Source organism: Scylla paramamosain, chromosome 3, assembly GCF_035594125.1.
Source record: "Scylla paramamosain isolate STU-SP2022 chromosome 3, ASM3559412v1, whole genome shotgun sequence".
NCBI lineage: Eukaryota > Metazoa > Arthropoda > Malacostraca > Decapoda > Portunidae > Scylla > Scylla paramamosain.
The window spans coordinates 23,661,178-23,684,143 of NC_087153.1; the positions used below are offsets into that span (position 1 = coordinate 23,661,178).

Here is a 22,966-nt window from a genome sequence, read left to right on the forward strand (position 1 = left end):
ACAGAAAATTGTAACAAATGGCTTTAAATCTGAGTGGGTCCAGTAATTAGAGGGGTGCCACAGGGATCAAATTTTGGGCTATTATTATTTTCAGTATATATCAATGGTCAAGATAGTGGGATTAGTAGCAATGCTAGTAAATTTTTGGATGATACGAAAATAGGTAGATTAATTATGTCAGATTCGGATGCCTTGCAGGCAGATTTGTATATGATGAATGAATGAAGGAATGGTAAATGCAGTTTAATATCAATCTGTAAAGTACTTAGTGTGTAGAAGAAAGCTACACAGTAGGTATAAAATAAAGAATGAAGTTCTGGTAACTTCTTAGACTGAAAAAAATTTGGAGTTTTAATTAGCTCTGATCTCCGTCTAAGACCACTCATCTAGATTACTTCAGGTTACTATGCTTCTATGAAGAAGACTGTGCTTCTTGATGTTTTCTTTTACAAGTGGTCCTCTTCATCTTTTTTTCATGTCTCATTGTATCCATTACGTTCCACAATCACAGATCCTCTCTATCTAGTTATGTGGTTCTTAATCTTTTCCAGCAGTGACCTAAAATCCTGTCTAGATTCATCATGGTGACCTATACCCTCATAAACATTTTGTTTAGTTAAATCTTAAATTAATTGTGCTTCTAAAAATGTGTGATAGAAACTAAAATTAAATGCAAGGGATTTTATTAATGCAATAGTACATTGATATAAAAATGATCCAGGAGATATAAAATAGTACAGAAGAATTAAAGAAAAAAAAACAAAGTTCCTCATATAAAATTAAATATATAATTATGCTATGATATACTAATATAGAAATGCAAAATTATTCATACTAGCTTACTTGACATGCAATACAGTACCCTTCCGAGTTTCATATTATGAGTATCTAAGTTTTGCAATAATCAAGTTTTACATTTTCATTGCATATGGGTCACATCTTCCTATCAGTGGCATCACAAGTAGTAAAAACGAACACAAATGTGCTATTTACTACATGCATATTTCCATGTAGAGCTCACATCTAAACACACAGATCACTTATATGGATAAACCACTTGTTTGCCACAACAGCAGTCACACTGGCTTACACACCAGTGTTACACTATACAGAATGGCACTGCTGCATTGTGAAAACACATAAACAAATGAGAGGTGTCATACTACTATGGAACTATCACATCTGTCACACAGCACCACATCTCCACACTGCTGCATCACACTGGATGTGAGGACAAAACACACACCCCTGCAGGGTGAGATATCTCTGTTCTTGCCTCTCATTGGCTTAGGATATTCAGTAAAAGTATGCACTCTACATTGCCTCATTGTTTCTTTAATAACACATCATGCATTTTTCTTTGGTAGAAATAAAGTGATCATTTCATCAGCTAAACTAAGTGTCTTACAACTTGTGCGCAAAAGTAAATCAAGTACATTTCTTGAAGAAGAGAATGAAATGAGTCACTCCACAACCCCAGTGACTCATCTGAATTCAAACATACAAATGTTGACCTGAGGGGATGAAAGCAACTTCAGGAGTTACACCACCACCAGCCAGACCAAAACCTTCAAGTGATGTGGTGTGGTGGCAGGAATACTATTGCCACATCAGTTTATCCATAAACTGTATTGCTTAAAATAAGTTTTGCCAATTATATCGTGGAGCATTATTGATTTCATTATAAAATGGCACGCTGGAAGAACGTATTATACATCAACAGAATATACACAATGAATTCAAGCAGGAAACTGTGTAACAAGAAATGGCAACACTGGACAGGGCAGGGCAGGGTAAGCCAGGTTAGGCTAGGAATATTCAAGATCACAGTGTATTTTTTATTTCTTCTTTTTTGCTGTTAAGTTGTTGTTGATGTATTTACCTAGCTGTGGTTTATGGGAGAGGAGTAATCTTATAGCATCCCGTCTCTATATCTATCCAGTTTGGTCTTAAAAGCATGGACAGTTATGACACTAACAATGTCTTCACTGAGTTCATTCCATTTGTTAACACTTCTAAAAGGAAAACTATACTTCTTGATGTCTCTTTTACAGTTAACTTTCTTCAGCTTCTTACTGTGCCCCCTTGTACTCTGTGTGTCTAGATCTATAAAACATTTTTTGTTCACATTTTTCAAACCATTTATTATTCTATAGATGTTTATTAAATCCCCTCTCTCTCTCCTATTTTCAAGGGTAGGAATTTCCAACAATTTTAATCTCTTCATAGGTTGACTTGCTCAACTCCAGAACTACCTTGGTGACTGCTCTTTGTACTCTTTCTAATCTTACAATATTCCTCTATGAGGAGACCACACCACTGCTGTATATTCCAATCTTGATCTTATCATGGAAATCAATAACTTTTTTTATTATTCCTTCATCCAAATATGAGAAAGCCACTTTTACTCTTTTTAGCAAATTCGTTGTCTCTCCAGTCATTTTATCAATGTGTCTGTCCAGAGTCAAATTTTCAATAACTGTTACTCCCAAATCCACTTCCTCTTTTGACTTCTTTAATTTCACACCATCCATCTCATAATGATAATGTATTCTTTTCTTACTCTTACCAAACTCCATTACTTTACATTTACTTAAATTGAATTCCATTTGCCAAGATTTACTCCAACTATTTATCTTATGTGAATCATCTTGCAGTACCATACCGTCATTTACATTTTCCACCTTTCTCATCAGCTTATCATCATCATTCAAATAAGTTCATATAGCTATCTATTTCTTCATTCATGTCATTTACGTATATCACAAACATTATCAGTCCCAACATTGACCTCTGTGGGACACCACTAGTTACTTTCAGCTAAAATGAATTTTGGTCTTGTATTACAGTTCTCATCTCTCTATCATCCAGATAACCCTCCATCCACTCCAGCAGTCTTCCTTCAATTCTTCCATAATTTTTATCTTCCATAGCAATCTTTGGTGTGGTACTTTGTCGAAAGCCTTCTTCAAATCTAAGTTATTTTGCCTCATTTACCAGCTCCTTTTGCTTCAACCTTTCAGTCTCATTCATATCCCTGTTTATCCATACATTCTTATATTCTTAAGCTCCAGGCAACCTCCAAGATCCTTAATTACCTCTTCTGCTTGTACCTGCATTGCAAACCTTATTATTATTATGGGTCTCATTTTTCTTCTTCATATTTCCCAATTCTTTGGAACTCTTCCACTTGCTTTACTACCTGACTGTCTTCACCCATCACTTTCTTTTCCTTTTCCTCTCTTTGAATTCTGCTTACTATTTTCTCTTCCTTTAAACCAAATACAATTACTTGTTTATATTTTTCTAGTGTCTCTCACTAATTTTTTCTCTTCTTTGATAACATTTACCACTTTTTGTCTCAATTTTTTTTTTTCTCTTTTTCTTGTTGTTCTATTATTTTCTTTTAGTGATTCTTCTTCAAATACATGTTCATTTGACCATTTATTTTGCCTCATTTCCACATCCTTTACATTTGCCTTCATTTCCTCATTTCCTTTCTGAACAGTTTCTACTTTTTCCTTTATTTGTTTCTTTAAGCAGTCATTTTCTACCTTTAACTTCTTATTTTTATCCTCCATCTCAATCAGCTTTGCTGTAATAGTCACCAACTCCTTACCAGTCTCCTTCTGGTGTGCCTCCAATGTCTTTATTCTCTCCAATAACTTGTCCATTATTTCTTGCATATGCAAAATTTTTCTACACTGCAGTCTATAATTTAGTTCTCTTTCTTCTCCAGTAAAACTTTCATATGAAGCTCTTTCTCTTGGGGTGGCACCTTCTGCCATATTCATCCAAAAATGTGTGTGTGTGTGTGTGTGTGTGTGTGTGTGTGTGTGTGTGTGTGTGTGTGTGAGAGAGAGAGAGAGAGAGAGAGAGAGAGAGAGAGAGAGAGAGAGAGAGAGAGAGAGAGAGAGAGAGAGAGAGAGAGAGAGAGAGAGAGAGAGAGAGAGAGAGAGAGAGAGAGAGAGAGAGAGAGAGAGAGAGAGAGAAAGAGATTTCAAATTGGTGGGGACTCAAGTAGGGGATTATTATTAGCATCTGGAAGACTGTCTTGGAGTCACCAAACTCAGGGTAGACTTTACACCATGGCCTGGGAAGCTCTCACCCAATAGAGATGAACCCAGGGTCTGACATGTCTCCATCTTGTAGGAGGGGCATATGTTTCTAAGGTTCTCAAATAGAGTGTAGAGGTGGTGGTACTGCACCACCATACCACTGTGTCACACTGGATGTGGGGACAAAGCACACACTCACACAATTCTGTATGTGGCAGCACTGCACAGCCACACTACTGCATCATGCCAAATGTGAAGACAAAATACATACACTGACACAGATGTGGCAGTGCTGCACCACTGCATCACACTGGATGTAGGACAAAATAATACACTCACACAGTTCTATATAGGCCATACAGCTGGAATAAATAAGTGTTTTTCAGTGTTTTCAATATACAAGTTTTGTGATCCTTGAGGTTAGCACTATGCCTTTGGAAGAAAGCAACCACAAAACTTGAGAGGGTACTGTAATACTATGAAAACCTTGACACTGCATTGTTTTGATCAATTCCTCAAATCTGGGTTATTTTGAAGATTGACTGCATCCTAGGTCATTCTCTAGTTGCATATAGTTTCTGTATTTTGTCTTCACGACTGTGAAGGCTGAAATTCCTGCCTAACACAAGAAAGTTGTAACAAAGGGAAGGAGTACTTTCAGGGCTTCACCTGCAAGAATGGGCTTTTCTTTGTAAACTATGATCCAAAATGAGCTCAATGATTCCTTTTGCCTTTTGAAATTGTAATGAAGTGTTTTGTCATTCTAGATCTTAACAAGCTGCTCCTATAGCTTGCTAATGCTTGTAATTTCATCATGCAGGTTTTCTGCTTCAGTGGTGAAGAGGTTTCTTATCCAACTGTATTTAAGTACATTTTCAGGAATGTAATGATCAAACTCTGTAATTACTTTGGATATATATATTCCTCAATAATGTCTAGGATTTTGATGAGAGGAAATTTTCATCTTCCAGAAGTGCACTCAGAGATGGAAATTATGCAATCTTTCCAGTTTTAATTCTGCTCATCCTAAACAAAACAGAGATGGGTGGGTAGATGCAATGTACTTGGATATCAAAAAAAGCTTTTGATAAAGTTCCACATAATAGACTACTGTGGAAGATGGAACATATAAATAGGAAGACTGAGAGGGACAATGCTAAAATGGATGAGAGACTACTTAAAGGATAGAGAAAGGAAAACTGTGATCAGGGACACCGGTTCAAGTTGGAGTAAGGTAACAAGCAGAGTACCAAAGAGATCAATGCTAGAACCCATTGTGTTCCAAATATACATCAATGATATGCAGGAGGGTTTGACCAGTTGTATTAATTTGTTTGCTGATGATACAAAATTGTTAAAAGTAATAAAGAGTTGCAGAGATATTGACAAGATTTATGGGTGGAGCAAGAAGCAGAAATTGGAATTCAATGCTAAGAAATGCCATGTGATGGAACTGGGAAAGAGTAAAAGACCTGCATGGGACTATAAAATGGGGGAGGAAGTAATAATGAAGAGCAAGGAGGAGAAAGACCTGGGAGTGGTTTTTCAAGATACCCTGACCCCAGAAGAGCATACATGTGAGATATTTGGCTTGACGTACAGGATGTTAACAAATATTAGGGTGGCATTTCATTACACGGATAAGACTATCATGAAAAGATTATAGCCACTATGCTATGTCCCAAGCTGGAATATGCAGCAGTGGTGTGGTCTCTGCATATGAAAAGATATAAAGAAGTTGGAAAGAATTCAGAGGGCAGCTACAAGGATGGTCCCCGAGCTGAAAGACCTAATGTACAAAGAGAGTTTGAAGGAAACGGAACTGCAAACCTTGCAAGTTAGAAGGGAAAGAGGAGATCTAATAATGATGTATAAAATAGTTAACCACATTGAGAAGATAGACAAGCAGGATCTGGTGCTGCTGGAAGAAGATAAAGTTGGACAGACAAGAGGGCACTCAAGGATCAGGAAGAGTCAATGTTTGAGGGGGGAACATCAAGAAGTACAGTTTTCCACAAAGAAATGTGGATATCTGGAATGGTCTAAATGAAGAGGTTGCTACAGCAACAAACGTGCATAAATTTAAGGAAATTCTGGATGAATATAGATATGCAGATGGGACACTATGAGCCCTGCTTGAACCCTGTACTATATAACTAGGTAAATACACACACACACACACACACACACACACACACACACACACAACTATTTTTTTCAATGACTTTATGATGCAACAAATTTTTTTTCTACAAAAAAGGATGCGTCTCATGCAGAGGTACATCTAATATACTGGCAAAAATGGTATACACTCAACCCCCAGCTATCGCGAGAAATTGGTCCCTTAACATCGCCGTGATAGCTAAAAACGCGATAGCCATTGTTAAGAATACATAGGAAAAAAAAAAATTGTTCGTGGCCCGCCAGAGTAGCAACACAATTCAACATATTGGCACCTTTTTTTTCCCCTCATCTCACCATGATTTATAGATCAGACTTGAGGAGGACATGATTTGAGCTTCGCACAGCATTATGTCTAGCACTATCACTAGTGAGGTTCATATGTGCCTTAATGTGGTCCTTCTTAAGGTAAATACCTCTCACTGTAGACTCATTGATGCCGAACTTAGCGCCCACTGAACTTTTACTTTGTCCACTCTCGATCAATTTCACTATCTCATATTTCACAGCATATGTAAGGTTCTTCCTCTTCTTGATTTCTTTCCCAGGCGCCGCTGTTGCCTTTCGCTGGGTCGGGTTGGGTGGTAGCGATCTCCCTGGGTGGCCAGGAGGGGGAGTAGAGGCCATTGTCCCGAGATACACACGCGTGACCTTGAGATTCACCACGGCACGTGCCACTTAGTCAACTGTGGCGGGAGGGACTAGAGGGATGGGGGAGCGGGAGAGTGGCTGGATAAGGAAGCGGGAGTGTGCAAGCCAATCACGGCCTAATATGTCAGTCAAATTCAGCCAATTAGCAAGCGAATCTGGCCAAGAAATATGACGTAGCTGTCACGTGAACATCCTGGACATATAACGACTCATGGGCCGCGATAGCTCCACTAGGATTCGCGTTAGCCCATTTAATGTGTTTTTTATTGTTCCCGTGATAGCTTTAAACCGCGTTAGCAAAACCCGCTATAGCTGGGGGATAAGTGTATATTGTTATGACCAGATTCAGCTCCTCTAATAGCTGCCACTACCTTGGATCAGCTTCTCCCTAGACTACCACCTTTGCAGCCAGTGTGGAGCAAATACTACACCAACCCAGGCCCTTTCGCTGGTTACACACACCTATAAGCCACCCTGTTTCATCCTACAGGGATAAAATACAAAGTACAACACCAACTTCTCACACTAGCTGAGAAAGAACTCACCAAGCCACATGTGAGGGTGAAACAGATAGGAATGATGGCACAGACACAAGACTATAATACCCCATGGCCTACCTCCTACAAGCAGTCCACCCACTATCCTACAGAATATTATAGCCCTCTGGTCCAAACTCAACTAGTCTCCAACAGGAGAACCCCCCTTAAAACTGGCGAGCCTGGAGAGAATGCAGTTAGCCGAACCCAGACTGCAACGCAGACTGGTCTTCTGGCTAAGACAGAGACACTAACAAACAACAAGGCCAGTAGCATTTAAGGAACAATAATGCTCAGATACAGGGACTCCACCAAAGGCAGAGGGGGGATGGGCCAGGGCCTACTCCCCACACACAGGATGTTAAGACACACAAAGAAAAAAAGCCCAGCAGTGCTCTGAGCAGCGTCAAGGACAAGTTACGTCCTTCTAATATGGAGAGAGAGCAGCCATGGGTTAGCCACAGGCATGGGCTGTCACCGATAATGTACCCTGAGAGCTGCCCAACTAGGATTTATCCAAGCACTACTGCCTTATGCCCCAAATTCATTCTCCCAATGATAAGCTTTCATGTTAACAGAACACTACTGAACTCAACCCTGCATGGAGACAAAAAGAAGAGAGAGAAAGAGAGAATCTTCCCACACTACAGTAAGGCACAAGATATTAGGAAGGGAGGGGGGAGGAGAACAGAGGGGGGATGAGACACTTGGCCCCACTCTGCCACACTCAACTACTACACTCTAAAAAGAATATTATGTTTATAAAAATTATGTGCTTATTAAAGGGGCTGGATGAGATTTAATTCTTTAATAATAAAGTACAACTATCTTTTTCTTTTATTATTAAATTTAGTTCTTGGTAATGAGGGGAAGTAGGGAAAAATTTAGGATGATTAATGCTGGGTGAGTGGCCCACATTTTATGTATAAAATTCAATGTATTACAGTGAGGCAGGTATGACTCATCATTTCACTCCTTTCCTCTTGCCTCTCTTTCTTCTCTCTATTCCTTCTTTCTGTCCTTCTTTCTTCTTTCATGCTAGCCTCTAGACTGTCCTGTATAACAATATACAGTCAATAAGTCGGTCCATCTCCTTCTAAACTGATGAATGATGCAGACTAATGAAAACTTGCCATAGACTGGGGAGTGGCAGTGGCAGTGTGGCACCAGCATTGACACTGAAACACTACTGCTATACAATCTCTCTTCTCTGTTTCCTTCTTTGGCCTCACTGACATTTGATTTAATTCAGCAGGGTGAGGTGTGAAAATGAGAGCACTTTTGGCAACCTTCAGGAATTAAACAGATCACACAGGGAGGCCATAGAACACCTGACTTCTGACCTTTCTAAAACTTAGTGTTGTTCAATGCCTTCAATTCTAAATTCCTCCACCTATCAACTTAACACAATCTTCCAGATAACTATCTCTTCAATGACACTGAACTGTCCCACTCTTCCAGATTGAATATCCTCAGTCTGTCCTTTACTAAGAATCTAAACTGGAAATTTCACATCTTATCTCTAGCCAAAACAGCTTCTATAAAGTTAGGTGTTCTGAGTTGTCTCCACCAGTTTTATCTTATCCCCCCAGCTGCTAACTTTGTACAAGGGCCCTTAGCTGCTCATGTATGGAATACACTTCAGTACACTTGACATGTATGGAAGTGGGTTCACTCATATTGCTCTTCTGAACAGGGTGGAATGAAGAGCCTGTCATCTAATCAATTCCTCTCATCTAACTGATTGTCTTCAGTCTGTCTCTCTTTTCACTGTAATGTTGCATCCCTTGCTATCTTCTACTGCTATTTTCAAGCATCTTAATCTATTTTTCTTGTATTGCAACAATCTAGAATCACAAACACAGCCAATGCAGGAGGACGGGTGTTCTGTAAACTTCTGATTAGGTTAACAACAAAGTTTAGCAACTTTCTGCTGCACTCCACTCAATGATCTACTGTTTATCTTATACAAGGATTCTTCATAATGCCTAAAAGCCTTGTACATCTGTTATTCACTGTATCATAGTTTCTTGTATGAAGAATTTACTATATTTCCTTTTCCTCTCATAAATTTCACATATCTTAAACTTTTGCAAATGGAAAATGGAAAATCAAAACCATACAAAGAAAATGCAATTAAAAAGCTGTCATCTCCCATAATCTTACCTGTTCGATGTTCTTCTCTACAATGGATGGCTTAAGTAGGGTAGAGAAATGGGCATTGAGGCGAGGCATAAGGGTGAGGAGCAGCTGCAAGGAGCGCCACGCCAAGGCAAGGTTACGTGTAGTAATAGTCTTCAGTCCAAGAGCCACAGCACCAGCCTCAATGAGCAGCCTGCAAGGCAGAGAAAATTCAAGGATAACCAATGCTTCAGCATCAGAATACTAAAGAAGACAAGTTGTTATTATTATATATATATTATATATATATATATATATATATATATATATATATATATATATATATATATATATATATATATATATATATATATATATATATATATATATATATACACGAGTATATATATTTTTTTTTTTATGTAGGAAGGATACTGGCCAAGGGCAACAAAAATCTAATAAAAAAAAAATGCCCACTGAAATGCCAGTCCCATAAAAGGGTCAAAGCAGTGGTCAAAAATTGGTGGATAAGTGTCTTGAAACCTCCCTCTTGAAGGAATTCAAGTCATAGGAAGGTGGAAATACAGAAGCAGGCAAGGAGTTCCAGAGTTTACCAGAGAAAGGGATGAATGATTGAGAATACTGGTTAACTCTTGCGTTAGAGAGGTGGACAGAATAGGGGTGAGAGAAAGAAGAAAGTCTTGTGCAGCGAGGCCACGGAAGGAGGGGAGGCATGCAGTTAGCAAGATCAGAAGAGCAGTTAGCATGAAAATAGCTGTAGAAGACAGCTAGATATGCAACATTGCGGCAGTGAGAGAGAGGCTGAAGACAGTCAGTTAGAGGAGAGGAGTTGATGAGACGAAAAGCTTTTGATTCCACCCTGTCTAGAAGAGCAGTATGAGTGGAATCCCCCCAGACATGTGAAGCATACTCCATACATGGACGGATAAGGCCCTTGTACAGAGTTAGCAGCTGGGGGGATGAGAAAAACTGGCGGAGACGTCTCAGAACACCTAACTTCATAGAAGCTGTTTTAGCTAGAGATGAGATGTGAAGTTTCCAGTTCAGATTATAAGTAAAGGACAGACCGAGGATGTTCAGTGTAGAAGAGGGGGACAGTTGAGTGTCATTGAAGAAGAGGGGATAGTTGTCTGGAAGGTTGTGTCGAGTTGATAGATGGAGGAATTGAGTTTTTGAGGCATTGAACAATACCAAGTTTGCTCTGCCCCAATCAGAAATTTTAGAAAGATCAGAAGTCAGGCATTCTGTGGCTTCCCTGCATGATATGTTTACCTCCTGAAGGGTTGGACGTCTATGAAAAGACGTGGAAAAGTGCAGGGTGGTATCATCAGCGTAGGAGTGGATAGGACAAGAAGTTTGGTTTAGAAGATCATTAATGAATAATAAGAAGAGAGTGGGTGACAGGACAGAACCCTGAGGAACACCACTGTTAATAGATTTAGGAGAAGAACAGTGACCGTCTACCACAGCAGCAATAGAACGGTCAGAAAGGAAACTTGAGATGAAGTTACAGAGAGAAGGATAGAAACCGTAGGAGGGTAGTTTGGAAATCAAAGCTTTGTGCCAGACTCTATCAAAGGCTTTTGATATGTCCAAGGCAACAGCAAAAGTTTCACCAAAATCTCTAAAAGAGGAAGACCAAGACTCAGTAAGGAAAGCCAGAAGATCACCAGTAGAGCAGCCTTGACGGAACCCATACTGGCGATCAGATAGAAGGTTGTGAAGTGATAGATGTTTAAGAATCTTCCTGTTGAGGATAGATTCAAAAACTTTAGATAAGGAGGAAATTAAAGCAATAGGACGGTAGTTTGAGGGATTAGAGCGGTCACCATTTTTAGGAACAGGTTGAATGTAGGCAAACTTCCAGCAAGAAGGAAAGGTAGATGTTGACAGACAGAGCTGAAAGAGTTTGACTAGGCAAGGTGCAAGCACGGAGGCACAGTTTCGGAGAACAATAGGAGGGACCCCATCAGGTCCATAAGCCTTCCGAGGGTTTAGGCCAGCGAGGGCATGGAAAACATCATTGCGAAGAATTTTAATAGGTGGCATGAAGTAGTCAGAGGGTGGAGGAGAGGGAGGAACAAGCCCAGAATCGTCCAAGGTAGAGTTTTTAGCAAAGGTCTGAGCAAAGAGTTCAGCTTTGGAAATAGATGTGATAGCAGTGGTGCCATCTGGTTAAAGTAGAGGAGGGAAAGAAGAAGAAGCAAAGTTATTGGAGATATTTTTGGCTAGATGCCAGAAATCATGAGGGGAGTTAGATCTTGAAAGGTTTTGACATTTTCTGTTAATGAAGGAGTTTTTGGCTAGTTGGAGAACAGACTTGGCATGGTTCCGGGCAGAAATATAAAGTGCATGAGATTCTGGTGATGGAAGGCTTAAGTACCTTTTGTGGGCCACCTCTCTATTATGTATAGCACGAGAACAAGCTGTGTTAAACCAAGGTTTAGAAGGTTTAGGACGAGAAAAAGAGTGAGGAATGTACGCCTCCATGCCAGACACTATCACCTCTGTTATGCGCTTAGCACACAAAGACGGGTCTCTGACACGGAAGCAGTAGTCATTCCAAGGAAAATCAGCAAAATACCTCCTCAGGTCCCCCCAATTCAAAATTATTCATTCTCCAGCAAAGAAAAAAAGACATGAAGAGAATGAGTCCTTGGCATGAAATAGGAATAAATAATACTCCTGCACCAAGAAGGGTTACTTGAGTGAGGATATGTCATGGAAAAAAATTGTTAGCTGAAGAAAGCATAAAAAAACAAAAATCCAAGTTATGCTACACCTCACACATACACACACACACACACACACACACACACACACACACACATACACACAAACCTTTACAAGAGAGAGAGATTAAGGTTGGAAAAGTAAAAGAATTAGTGACAGAAAGCCAAAAGTTGGAAAGAAGTGAGAGAACAACAAAAGATGGATATGGAGGAGATAATAAGGCAACAGCAACAGAAACACAGTAAGGACATGGAAAGGCAGATGATTAAAATAATAAAGGAAAAAGTAATCTTGTGAGAGACATGATACATAAAAAGATGTGTGGTGGTATTTGGTATCTGGAGAAGAACCTACCCATGAAAATAACTAGAGAGAAAGAAGAGGCAAAAAGGGCTAAGGAAATTATAGCAGAAGTGGTAGGGGAAGGAGAGGAGATAGTTGAACAAATTGAAGAGGTCTATAGGATTGGAAAGTATGATGAAAATGGAACAAGACCAAAGAAAATAAAATTCATGTCACAAACAGCAGTGGATCATGTGTAACAAAGAACAGGAAAATTGGCAAAAGTAGAAGGAATGAGGGGAATATGGATAAAAAGACATGAACGAAGAAGAGAGAAATAAACTGAAGGAGTTGAGAGTACAAGCCCAGTCAATAAAACGAGGAGAAAACACAGGAACAAGTGAGGAGATTCATTTGGAAAGTTGTGGACATGAAAGTGAGGAAATGGTGGCAAAGATGCCATGGAAGATCAAAAAGCAGAAACTTAAAAATTATGAATATAAATATAGATGATTTGGTATCGAGCCTATTGGAACTTAAAGACTATCTTAAGAATAATAAACCAGATGTGGTATGTTTAATGGAAACCAAACTAAAAGAGGAAATAAAGATGAGATTTGCAAAGGAAGGTTATAGCATATGGAGAAGAGACAGAAAAGGAAAGGGACGAGGAGGAGTAGGATATAATTAACAATCCTTTCTGGATAAACAATTTGTGAGCTGGAGATGTTGTGAAGCAGCCATCTTGCCAGTGGGAGCATCTGTCATAAGATGCTAAGACAGTGTAGACTGGTGTTTAGGAATGGATTAATCCATTTTACATTGATTCCTATGGGGAATGTAGTTTTGTTTTTTTTCATTTCGGATTTTGAATAGCATTCAGGAATGAATTAAGTTCAAGAACCGAGGTTCCACTATATATATATATATATATATATATATATATATATATATATATATATATATATATATATATATATATATATATATATATATATGCTACAAGGTAGAAAGCAGAAGGGAAGAAAGACAAAAGAGAAAGAGAGAATGAGAGGAGAGATGGGAGGAAGAGAAAGGGAGATAGCAAAGAGTACAGATGCCAGCCATATGATGACTGCATGGGTGTGCACCCTTGAGTTACTATAAAATCGTCCTGTACGTAATCATCCTATTTCTCCATTTAATTTACCATATTTCTAGTTGTCCTTTCAGGTTTAGTACCACATTTTGTTTAGCTGAGGAGTTCATCTTGTCTATAGAGTGATCAGAATACATCCAACCCCCCATAGTTCAATCACCATTATTTTCTGGAGATAACCACTTAGTCGTACCAAGCTAGCTGCATGAGGCAAAGCAGGCAAGCAAAGGTGGGTTGCTCCCCCACCCCTGCATGACTCATACCTTTGTGACGAGGAGGGGCTTTGTATTCTTAGCTTAGAGGGCAGCAATTAGATAGGGCTGTTAGTGGCAGTAACACCCCTGTCATTACATGTAGGTAACACCAGTGAAAATTGACTGGGTGTGGTGTGCCAAGCCATATTACAGTGCTGGTCCCTGCATGGTGTTCTGTGAGTAGTGACCCAACTCCTTGATGGCTCATCAAGTGTTGACATTTTGGAGTGTCAGTGGAACATTCTTTTCTGTTTGTGTATACATGGTTATGTTACATGTTACTGTGTTCCTTTGCTCTTGTACAGAGTCTGGACATAGAAGATTAGATGCAAACTGCCATGCAGTGAAGCTTTACTCCTTCCTCAGGCCTTAACATTGTGTAGGTGATAGAGGCTTGTCTTCCAGGAGGCTGTAAACTAAACTGATTCGCAGAAGGATATAATACTTTGTTGGGCAGTGGGTGATCAACTGTCAGGGGTGGTTGTCCAACAAGGTATTATACCTCAAACCCTTAAGTGTGTGTCCTTTGTTGTAATGATCCCCTCCTAGAATGTGGCTGACGATTTTTTTTTACAGCTATTGGAGTGATTTGGCAGTAGTAATATTCCCTTGCCTGTAGATGGATGAAACAGGCTGACAACTTCATTTGTGTAGTTCACCAAAGGAGGCCAGGAGGACCCTGTGGAGGTGAATCTTAGCTCCACACTACACTGTGTAGAATTGGCAGTGTAGGGAGGCTGATTCCAGGTAGTGGCAGCCGTAAAGGGCAGCAGAACCTGATGCTATGACTGTCTGTTAACAGGGTGCAAGAGACCAGAAGGACCCTATGACCTATAACTGGGCCTTGCACTAAGTTACATAGGTAGTAGCTTAGGGAGGTTCGCCGAGATAAAGGCAGCTGTGAGAGACATGGGATATGTGGTTGTAACAGAATTTGGTGACCTTGCCAGGATAGCTGGAAGCTTCGTAGCCACGTGGAGGAAACTGTTGCTCGTTTGTTTTGTTGTTCTTTGTGTGCCTGATTTCAGCTTATGTCATGGAGGGGCAGGCTTACATTGTATAACAGGTGTGGCTCATGACCTGAATCTCCTACCTCTGCTGGGAATGGCAGTGTAGATCTGACACAATTTGGTGTGAGGACACAGTCCCACAACTAGCATCCACGGATGTGTTAGCTCTACCCACTGTGTTGTAGAATTTTTCCAGACAGAAGGCATGTCTGAAGAGATGTGATCCAAACTGGAGATAAGGAGAATAGAACTAGAGGCTGAGAGGGAGAGAGATTTTAGAAAGCTTGAATTAGAAGCCGAGGAAAGGAGAATGAATGAAGGCTGAGGAGGCTAGGGAAGCCAGGAGGCTTGAGGCTGAGAGGGAAGCAAAGAGGCTTGGGGCTGAGGAGAAGGAAAGATTACTTGAGCTAGAGAAAGAGCTGAGATTACTAGAAGCAGAAAGGGAGAAGAAGGTAAGAATGTATGAAAAAGAAATTAAGATACTTGAAGCAGAAAGAGAAAAGGAAGAAGCTGAAAAGAACAGGATATTTGAGTTGGAGAAGTCTCAAATAGCAGTTAATTCACCTCATGGTATGAGGAGAGGAGAAGGAATGAAGACACAGTAGAAAGCCAGATGGTGTGAAGTTTGGAGCCGATTCTTGAGTTTGATGACAAGGTGACAGAATGATTTAGGTGATTTGAGAAAGCCTCAGAATTTGATTGACCTCAGGAAAAATAGATTGGCCTTGTTGCTAATATGCTGAAAGGTATGGCACTTGAAGTTTATGACAGGATGTTAGTGGAAGATTTAGAGGATTATGAGGAATTTAAGGCTGACATCCTGAAAGCCTATGAGCTGCAGCTGGAGGCATATAGGTTACAGTTCCAAGGAGGGAAGAAGAGGCCTAGGAACTTGTACCTTGAGTGTGCTCACTATCTTGAGGAAACATTTGAAAAAATGGATTGCTAGCAAGCAGGCCACTTCCTACCGTGAGTTGAAGGAGTTCATGGTAATGAAGCAGTTTGTAAATGTGGATGAGAGGAGTTGATACCACTGCTCCAGGAGAAAAAGGCTCAAGACCTTAAAAGAGGCAGCCACATGGGCAGATAACCACATGTTGGCATATCAGCCTGTGCCATGTTGGATTGGTGGGATGTCTGGCGGGGCCAGTGACAGTTTGTCTGAAGGTGCTTTAGGTGCTAGTCTGTCAGGAAGTCCTCATTATAGCAGTGGCTTTAGTAATAAATCAAGGCAAATAAGCCCTGTTGGTAACGTCTCCACCCAGCTCACAACAGAGACAATGGGAGCATACAACACACCACTCCCAGATACAGCACCCAGTCTATGTGCCATTACTATAAAAATAACGGACCTTTTAAATTTAATTGCCCTAAGTTAGTGACAACCATGGCTTTCAAGACCCTCCAGAAGTTGGTGGCTTTGATTGTATCACAAGACCGAAGTGTTGAGAGTGAGGGTATATAGGTAGGAAGTACTACCCCCCTCATCTGCTGATATCTCACTGTCCCCTGTATAGTCTGGTTTGGACTGGTGCCATCCATTTTTGTGTAAGGGCACCGTTGAAATTGCCGGGGTTGAATATCCAGTTACTGTTTTGAGGGAATGGGTGGCACAGCAGTTGCTGTGCAAAAATGTCACAGAGAGGCAAGTTGCCTCCGACAAGCCTGTGTGGTGCTGGGGAAATGGCACCATAGAAAGCTTCACCACAGTGGAGATGAGGCTTGTATGCCTATTAGCAACCATAGAGGCACAGGTGTCACTAATGGAAGACCTACCAGTCTCGAAGGTTGATTTCCTTCTAGGGAATGGTCAGGCAGGTGGGAGAGTTTGGGTGCAGCCCCCATCTGTGGACTCCGTCCCAGATGTGAAGGCTGCTGATGTTCATAATTCTGTTTCTCTTGTCACTCACTCTAAGGCGAGGTGAGTACCCTGACATCAGGTGCCCATGGGTTCTGTGACTCTTGGGATCAACTGCAATAAGCTGGGCCACCACTAGAAGAGTGCAGAGTTTACAATGATGCCACAGAGGGGGTAGAGTGCCCAGAAACCTGTCCCATTGCTGGCCAGTGTTTGGGCAAGTTAGAGTTGGACTTGTGTTTGAGTCAGTGTGCTGGCGCAGACTGCAGAAGCACAGAGCCACCACAGGAAGCACATGACTTTGTTGGGAGTGTTGCCAAGGGTGAGGCTGGAGTGTTGGGTTTGGGTTGTTTGTTGATGGCTTGTCTTCCGCTGCAGAACCTCTCTGAAATGGCACTCAGGTGGAGTTGTCACCTGGAGTGGAGGCTGTGGGTAATGGTACTCAGTTCATGCCCCAGCCTGGTGTGTCTGGTATGTTAGGGATCGCTGCTTAGGGTGGGAAGACTCCTGACTTTGCTGGGGAGGTGAGAGTCTCCTCCCCTGCAGAATGCACAAGAGGTGGGGAGCAGGCTGCCCCCTTGCTAGGATCAGACCAGAGTGCATATTTGCTCCTTTAGTGAGTCACCCCTTGTAATTACTAATGATGCAACAGTTAGTGTACCCAAGGAAGGTTTTGTCCCTCAGGGACATGTCTCCCCACTACTCCCCCTAGTTAGAAGTAGCTACCAAACAGCTTTGCAAGGACCAAAAGGTCTGTTGCTGTTTGGCTTTCCTTTGTATTCCTTTGTATACTTGCCAAGGCAGGAGTGGATAGCAAGGATGTAGAGGATCAGGCAGTGTTGGTGTATAATAACGAAGTTGTGAATAGCAGACAGAGAGAGAGGAGAACAGAGGTTTGATGCTCCATTTTGTTGTGCCATCCACAGTTAAGGAGGCACAAGTGCAGGTAGCATGTAGCAGCCTGGTGTCTGGCCGTTTTGGAGTTGAGGTGACTCAGGAACAGTTGAAGCAGTTTTGGTGGTCAGGTGTGGCCAGGTTTGTTGGGTGTAACTGCATTAGTCAAGTTGGCAAGCCTGATTACCTCTTGTCTGGGACCCCTCTCCCCTGTGTTATGTTGAGTATTGTTTCCCCTGGTGTGGGGAATGATCAGAGATGTTGCTAGCCTGATTCCTCCTTCCAGGGAGAGTTATGATGAAGTAGAAGTAGCGTCAGGAGGCAGTGCTGAGTGAGGCTGCCAGTGATGTGTTGCTTGCCATTTGGAAAGCACCCTCAGTGTTGTTGGGGGCTGCAGGTGGCCAAGTTGTTGTTACTTGTCAAATGCTGGGCCCAAGCAGTCTATTATGGGATGATGGATGCCGTGCTCTTCAGAGCAACAAGGTATTGGGTCTGATGAAAGAGGATTGCATACAGGAGCAGTTGCTGGAACCAGTGGGGCTGGCCCGGAGGTGCGTTGGCCAAGTTCATGTTGGAGCTGATATTTGTTGTATTGTGTTGGCCACGTGCAGGAATTTGGCTTTGTGTGTGGGGAATGAGTGTGCTGCATCCTGGTTGGGGACAGCCATCAGCTTGTTGTGGTGATACCCATGTCATTGAGTGGTCGGCAAAGGAATGAGGTGTAGTAGTACTGCTGTACCTGACATTAAGAACCAAGCTTGGTCATGTCACACCTGGGAAGTACTATGTTGTTTTGTTAAGAGTGGCCAAAAGGCACCTCTTATTTTTGCCAAGGAAGTGGCACATTTATTTTATCAGTTTTATGGGTGTGGTACAGAGGCTCCATGGAGTCAGGAGCAAGCAAGTGGGAGTGAAGTTGTGAGCAGAAAAGCCCAGGGATGAGAGCAGAGTGTTCTCCAGTGAGAACTGATGGGGCCAGCGAGTTGAACTTCCTTGGCAGCCCAGAGGAGAATTTTTTTCAGCCAGGGAGAATGATACTTGGCAGTGTCATGATGATGTAACTAGGAGGCTACAGTCCTTGGTGGGGGCACTGAGTGTTGCAAGGACGTATGGATGTCATTGCTTGCTGACTCTTGCCTTTGTATAGTGTGGAGGAGAAAGTACCGAAGAAGGAGTAGGATGTGTAGTAGGGACAGCAAGAGAGTTGAGAGTGAATGGAGGAATAGTGAATGCGGAGCAAAGAGAATATGACGGAGGAGGAATGATGAGAGTCACGGGAGGAGTTGGAGCAGCCACAGATGCTGGAGGAAAAGAGGTACAGATGTGATTCCTTACCGAAGTAGAATTGCACACCAATGTAGCTGAGGTCACAGGTCTTGACTGAAAGCCAGAGACAGATCTTGGGGGAGTAGGAGCAGGAGAAAAAAACAGCAATCTGAGTGAGGAGGGCCAAGTTGAAGCCCTGTTGTTGTGCTAATTGTCTGTGTTAGTGCTGTGGTAGCCTTTGATTTTGTGATTTGTATACACCCCTTGAGTATGATGTAATTAGTCCTGATTAATTATGTTGTGCGTTTTGAATTTGTTGTACGTACAAAAATTTTGTAAGCTGTGGGCAAGTCACAAAATTTTCTGTGGAGGAAGGGCATCTTATATGCTGTGAAGTAGAGAGGAGAAGGGAAGAAAGATGAGAATGAAGAAGAGGATGAGAGAGAGAGAGAGAGAGAGAGAGAGAGAGAGAGAGAGAGAGAGAGAGAGAGAGAGAGAGAGAGAGAGAGAGAGAGAGAGAGAGAGAGAGAGAGAGAGAGAGAGAGCACAAAGGGTACAAATTTTGAACTCATAATTGCTTCAGATGCTGTACCATAATTCGGTTCTTGAACAAAGTTATTTGACTTCAAATACTAAAAGACAAAGCAAAAGCTCTCATGTATTATTAATTTATAGTTTTTAAAAGTATTTTCACCATTTTTGTATTTGTGGGGGACACAGCATAAGACAGTAAATCAATCTTTGAAACAATGTAAATGTGATCCCATCGAATAGCCTCAATGTAAACATACAGTTTTCAGCTGATTTGAGAGTAATCCTAAGCCACCTGTGGCTCTCTCAATGACACAATGCCATCTCTACTGCAAAATTGCATTTTCCCAGTAGCTTTTACGAGCAGCAAGGTGTCTAGAAGTTATGATCACCTTCATTTGGGCAGTAAGTGGATTGCTTCTCTCTGTGTCACTCTGTAAGGTTTCCCTTACTAAATCAATGACAAAGAGAATACCTGCATGGTCTAAACAATATCTTCTTATGATTTCCATGTCACTAAGTTTATTCACTACATCATATCTGGATAAATCACTTCAGAGCTGAAGATGTGAAGCAGCCAACTTGGCAATGGAAGTGTCTGCCATAACCTGCTAAAAGAGGGTGGCTGGGTGTCCAGGAACAGATTAATCAAATTTTACATTGATTTCTATGGAAAAAATAGTTTTGGTTTCTGAATATTTTGAATTTTGAAACAGCATTCAGGAATGAATTAAGTTCAAGAACTGAGGTTCTTCAGTACACACACACACACACACACACACACACACACACACACACATATATATATATATATATATATATATATATATATATATACACACCATATTTCCTGCCATATAAGATGCACCAGAGTATAAGATGCACCCATAATTTGGCAGGGGATATTTGGAAAAAAATAAAATAAGCCTCACTTTTCCCTGAACTTCATAGCCCACTCCTCAATCAGGCTTTAATCTAAGTTGCAGCTCAAACCAATGGAAAAGAGCAAAAAATATCATACCAGTTTATCAGTGATCATAACTGTCGCTGAACAATTATGACTGTGATACTATTTTACATTGCTTTCTGGCTTTCTCTGTGTTCAAGATTAGCTGAAACGTTAGTGCTCCTACTGTGAGCAGTTGACAACCTGAAATGGTAAACAAAACACTCCCTGTGCATGTTAAAGTCTCTGACCTTGATTTTGATGCTACAGGCTGCACGCCATATTTCGTGGTAAGTGCACGAAGCATAACCAGCTAAAGCCACTATCTTCGCCTTGGAAATGGACATTTTCTGATGCATTCCTTTCACGCAGGTCTCCTGGGAGCTTCTGAACCTTACAACTACTCTGGGCCGCAAACTTTCTAAGTCCTTGCGAGAATTGTGGGCAGGGAGTGGGGCAGAGCAAAAGACACAGCCACTTACAGGTAGCGATGCAAACGTGTTAGGTAAAAACAAGCTGATATGTGTGTATTGTTTTCAGTAAAACCTTGAAGAACTGAAGAAGACACCTCAGTTCTCGAGGCAGTGGCTCATTTCCAGTATTCCCCCAACACCATCCATAGCAGACGCGATTTTCAAATTGAGTTGGCTGCTCTAGATTTTGTCCGCTGCTTCTGAAATCTGTTAAAGCGTGGTCCATAGTACCAAGGTATGAGTGTATTCTCATTCATTCATCCCTTTCTCTGGTAAACTCTGGAACTCCCTGCCTGCTTCTGTATTTTCTCCTTCCTATGACTTGAATTCTTTAAAGAGGGAGGTTTCAAGACATTTATCCTCCATTATTTGATTTTTCTATTTGGAATTCTCTATGGGACCTGGCATTAAGTGGATCTTTTTTTATATACAATTTTTTTGTTACCTTTGGCCAGTGATCTTCTTGCATAAAAAAAAAACCTAGGCCCTTCAATGAATACGGAATGATATATTGTCATTGGTTGAAGGATAGAAAACTGGCTCAAAGAAAATGTGAATCAAGGGAATTTTGTGTTGTCAATGCCTAACCATCCATTTACAAGATTATACATATGACATCTACACAACATCGACCATGCAGGAGTTACACTCCATAACAAATACTGGGCCCCTGGTATTTGCAAAATTATCAAGTCTGTAAAGCATAATTGTGGTATCCCCTTCTGTAGCGAGGTAAGTAACATCTAGGTTGAAAGTGAGTTGTCGCATGTATCAAAGAATCCAACTCAATCTCTCTTATGAGGTAACTGACATATTCTGAAAATCCAAAGGATAAGTCAATAAAGTTGGAATTGCCTTTTCTCCGCTGATAGACAACACAGTAAGATATTCTGTGCTGAAGAGAGGCAAGGCCCCAAGAGAGATGCTGTGACCAATCAACGTGTACGATTATGGTGAGTCACACCTCCTGGACAATGGGGGTGCAGACAAGTGCCTTGCCTTATGTACATCAGTCTTCCTGAGCCAGTGTTACTGAGTGGAGGGTTTCCTCACTTTTCACATAGTTTTCTCTTTACTTACCCCTTTTTATTGGTAAGAAATCATGGGTAACAGCCTGAGTTTTACCTCACCCTCAAGAGTAAGAGAGGCCACGGAATAAGGAAAATGGAAGAAAAAGTGGCCAAGAATGAACATAATCTCTGTCAATAGTATATATCAGTATATATTAGGAAAAAATGATCAAGTGTAAAATTGGATCCCCTTGTAACTGTTCCCATGTGTGCTATGATGTGATTGACTGAGACAATATTGACATAATATTCACAGAGTTCTGGGCTTCAGGCAGTTGGGATACACAGTGACAATCACTTATCCATATGACACACATATAATGCTGTATTTTGTTATTGTTTTATTCTGAGTTTCATTATTATGAAAATAATATTTTCATCATATTTTGCCTTATCAATGTAAACAACAAACAAGAAAACAGAATTTCTGAGACAAACACCAAGTATTGTCATTTACCTTACTTCAGCTACCAGTGCTGGAGTGAGGTAAGTACAGGAATAGCTGGATTGGGAGTGGGACTTTCAAACACCATTTCCTCAATTTTTGTTTGTGTTGTTTACCTCATTACAGTTGTGTTAAGGGCAAGAGATTAGAAGGCAAAACAGAGACTCAGATTATGGGATAAGTAATACATCTGAGACTGAAACCATCCCTTCCACTTTACCATATTGCTATTGACTTGTTCAGCCCTTTCTGTATCAAATATAATGTTAAGCAAAGACCTACAGCTAAAGCATATGGTATCATCTTTAATTGCCTCAAAACTTGTGGTGTTTATATAGATTTATCTGAAGGTTATGATATGCAAAGCTTTCTCAGCAATTTCAGATGGTTTGTGACAATTCACAGGTTCCTGAGCATGGTTCAGTCTGACTCAGACGTTCATTTAGTTGTGGCAAGTAAGGAGTTGAGAAAATGTATAAAAAATTGGAACACCACCAA

At 40.9% G+C, this 22,966-nt stretch overlaps 1 protein-coding gene across 4 annotated transcripts in view; it reads right to left on the reverse strand.

Moving 5' to 3' along the window:
- The window catches only part of LOC135093042 (vacuolar protein sorting-associated protein 54-like), a 351,426-nt gene that overhangs the window by 161,989 nt on the left and 166,471 nt on the right, over nt 1–22,966 (reverse strand). For all 4 annotated transcript variants that reach the window (XR_010263179.1, XM_063991923.1, XM_063991915.1 and 1 more), the window contains exon 18: nt 9,593–9,761. Coding sequence is in view for 3 of the 4 variants with exons in the window: in XM_063991923.1 (XP_063847993.1) it covers nt 9,593–9,761 (169 nt within the window). In the remaining variant the exon portion in view is untranslated. The remainder of the gene's footprint in view (nt 1–9,592; nt 9,762–22,966) is intronic.